Source organism: Rattus norvegicus, chromosome 1 (genome assembly GCF_036323735.1).
Source record: "Rattus norvegicus strain BN/NHsdMcwi chromosome 1, GRCr8, whole genome shotgun sequence".
Taxonomy (NCBI): domain Eukaryota; kingdom Metazoa; phylum Chordata; class Mammalia; order Rodentia; family Muridae; genus Rattus; species Rattus norvegicus.
The window spans coordinates 73,661,903-73,664,650 of NC_086019.1; the positions used below are offsets into that span (position 1 = coordinate 73,661,903).

At 33.6% G+C, this 2,748-nt stretch overlaps 1 protein-coding gene across 1 annotated transcript; it reads left to right on the plus strand.

The window, feature by feature from the left end:
• Positions 1–514: 514 nt before the first annotated feature.
• LOC134484885 (vomeronasal type-1 receptor 4-like) lies at positions 515–1,476 on the plus strand. The gene is given in 2 exon segments (XM_063280765.1): positions 515–532; positions 535–1,476. Coding segments are annotated over 2 exon segments (960 nt in total).
• The last annotated feature ends 1,272 nt before the right edge of the window (positions 1,477–2,748 follow it).

Consider the following 2,748-nt stretch of genomic DNA (forward strand, 5'->3'; position numbering starts at 1 on the left):
ACATAGATAGATGATAGATAGATATAATGGTATTATTAATTTTTCATTATCTGCCACTTAATATTATATGAAATGTGCTTTAAGAATTGATGTGCTTGAGGTTGGTAGTAGTCACTAAGATTGTCTTCTTTTATACTATGACACAAAGTACCAGTATTTAGTTACAGTCTTGAGTTATCTTGGATCATGCTTATTAGCACTAGTTCTCTCTCTTCATTGCTTCTCACAGCCCAAGTAATCTTAAATGCTGCATATACTATGATTATGAAAGCATATTTCCAATTCACAGGTCTGTTTTGAAACCTTCAGCCATCTTACAGTATTGTGTTGTAAGTATGTATTGTAAGTTATAATTACTATTGTCAAAAAGTTCCAGAAATTATTGTTACAGTACATAGAGTACATAGATTAGAGTTATACTGACATTGTATTCCTGAGCTTTAGGGACCAATCTGATTTAGCCTCTCAGTAGTTCTTCAGATTATTGATACCTTTCAATCATTTTGATCAGAAAATGGGTGTGGCCATAATCTAAAGAGAATCAGGAACAATTAAAAAATGGACTTCTGGAATCTGGCAGTCAAAATAATTTTCTTATCACAAACTACAATAGGAATTCTGGGGAATTTCTTTCTTCTTATCCACTATCTATTCTACTGTACAGAACATGCATTAAAGCCCACAGATTTGATTCTCATGCACCTAATGGCATTCAATGTTTTGATAGTTCTCTCTAAAGGAATGCCCCACACACTGGTAGCTTTTGGATTGAAGAACTTTTTAAATGATTTTGGATGCAGATTAATTTTGTACATTCAAAGGGTGGGCCGTAGTGTGTCCATTAGCACAACCTGTCTCTTGAGTGTCTTCCAAGCCATCAGCATCAGTAACAGAGAATCCTGTTGTGAAAATCAAAAGTTGAAAGCTGCAAAGTGTATTGGCTGCTCCATTTCTTCTCTCTGGGTCATGTCCAAAAGTATAAATTTCATTTTCTTTGTCTACATACTTGTCAAAAGCAATAGCAAAAACACTACAAGAAACCGAGATTATAAGTACTGTTCTACTGGAGGGGGTGATGATATCAATGCCGTACTCTATACATCATTAGTGGTGTGCCCTGAAATCTTCTTTTCTGTGCTCATTGCCTGGTCCAGTGTCTCCATGATTGTCATTCTGTACAGACACAAGCAGAGGACTCAACACATACACAGCTGTCCTGTTTCCAGCAAAAACTCACCAGAATCTCAAGCCACTAAGAAGATCCTAGTCCTGGTGTGTACCTTCCTGGCATTTTATACTCTCTCCTCTGTCTTACAAGGCTGCATTGCTCTTCTATATAATCACAGTTGGTGGCTGGTGAATGTCACTCGCTTCACTTCTCTGTGTTTTCCATCCTTTGGACACTTTGTTCTTATGAGTCATTACTCTTTTATGCCCAGATTCAGTTTGATCTGGATATGGAATAAAATCTCCTAATCATATTTAAGTATTTGAGTGATATATTTTACTTGATTTCCAATTGTGATCTCACACTCTTCATCAAAAAGTCACTAAAATAATTAAAACATAGGACTATCTCTTTGTTAAAGTTATCCAAATTTAGAATGGAGTTTGTCAATTGGTTGAATCAGTAGCCCACATGAACTCATCATATTATGATTGTACTCCTGAAAGTCTTCCTTTTATATCTGCTGCATAAATAATACAGGCGGGGAAATCTGCCCATAAAACTGACTTTCTTGTTGGTTTCATCTTGTCAGGCAGCTTAGCTGCTTAGAATTTCACAGACAGCCTGAAGATCCTACATCGAAGAAAAAGAAAAAGAAAAAAACAAAAAAAAGAAAACTGAAACCGTAGATGATCAAATACTTCTTCTTTGGGTAGCCCTGATCCTATCTTAGTTGCTGTAGCATGTACCAAAAAATAAGATTACATTTTTTATCTCATACAAAAATCATTTCAAGATGAATGATATTTTTTGATATTATTTGAGCTTTTTTAAATAAAATATTATTGAGATATTTTTCATCATTAGAGATATTTGATTATAAATTTCCCTTGTAATTCTGTGTTTATCTGGTTTGGCATCACAGTAATGCTATCTTCATCAAAAGAGCTTTGAATAAATTAATATAGACATTATGGAAACCACTTTTGTGGTCTCCCGAGATGTGAAAACTCAACTGTTTGACCAGCTCTTCTATTCCTGGACCTAGACTGAGAAAAATTCATATTATAACATAGAAATATTTGCCTATTAGTGATGATTGCTGGTCTGTTTATTTATCAATGAAGCATATCTCTGCCATATAACCATAAACATGTGAATCAAATATTCAATTTTTCACACAAAAATGTACTATAATTCTACACTGTGAAAGATGAAATCACAAAATATTTATGAAAATTGATTGATAATGGATAAAATTTAGCCACATCACCTAAATCAGAAAGAAAAATGACCACGTGTTTTCCTTTATGCAGATCTTATCCTATAATGTCTAGGTATAAGAAGTGCAACTTCAGTTATAACATTTCTAAAGCATACCTAGAAAGGTAATATAGATGATGGGCAGGTGAAAGTATCCAGAATTTAAAACATATGATATAAAATAATGTTTTAATTTTCAATGTTATCAATATATTTTCCTTTCTGATGCATATGAGTATAAAACTATAATTGCTAAAGAGAGCATAGAACCCTAAGTAAAGCTCTATGGCTATATCATGACTATTCTAACATCTGCA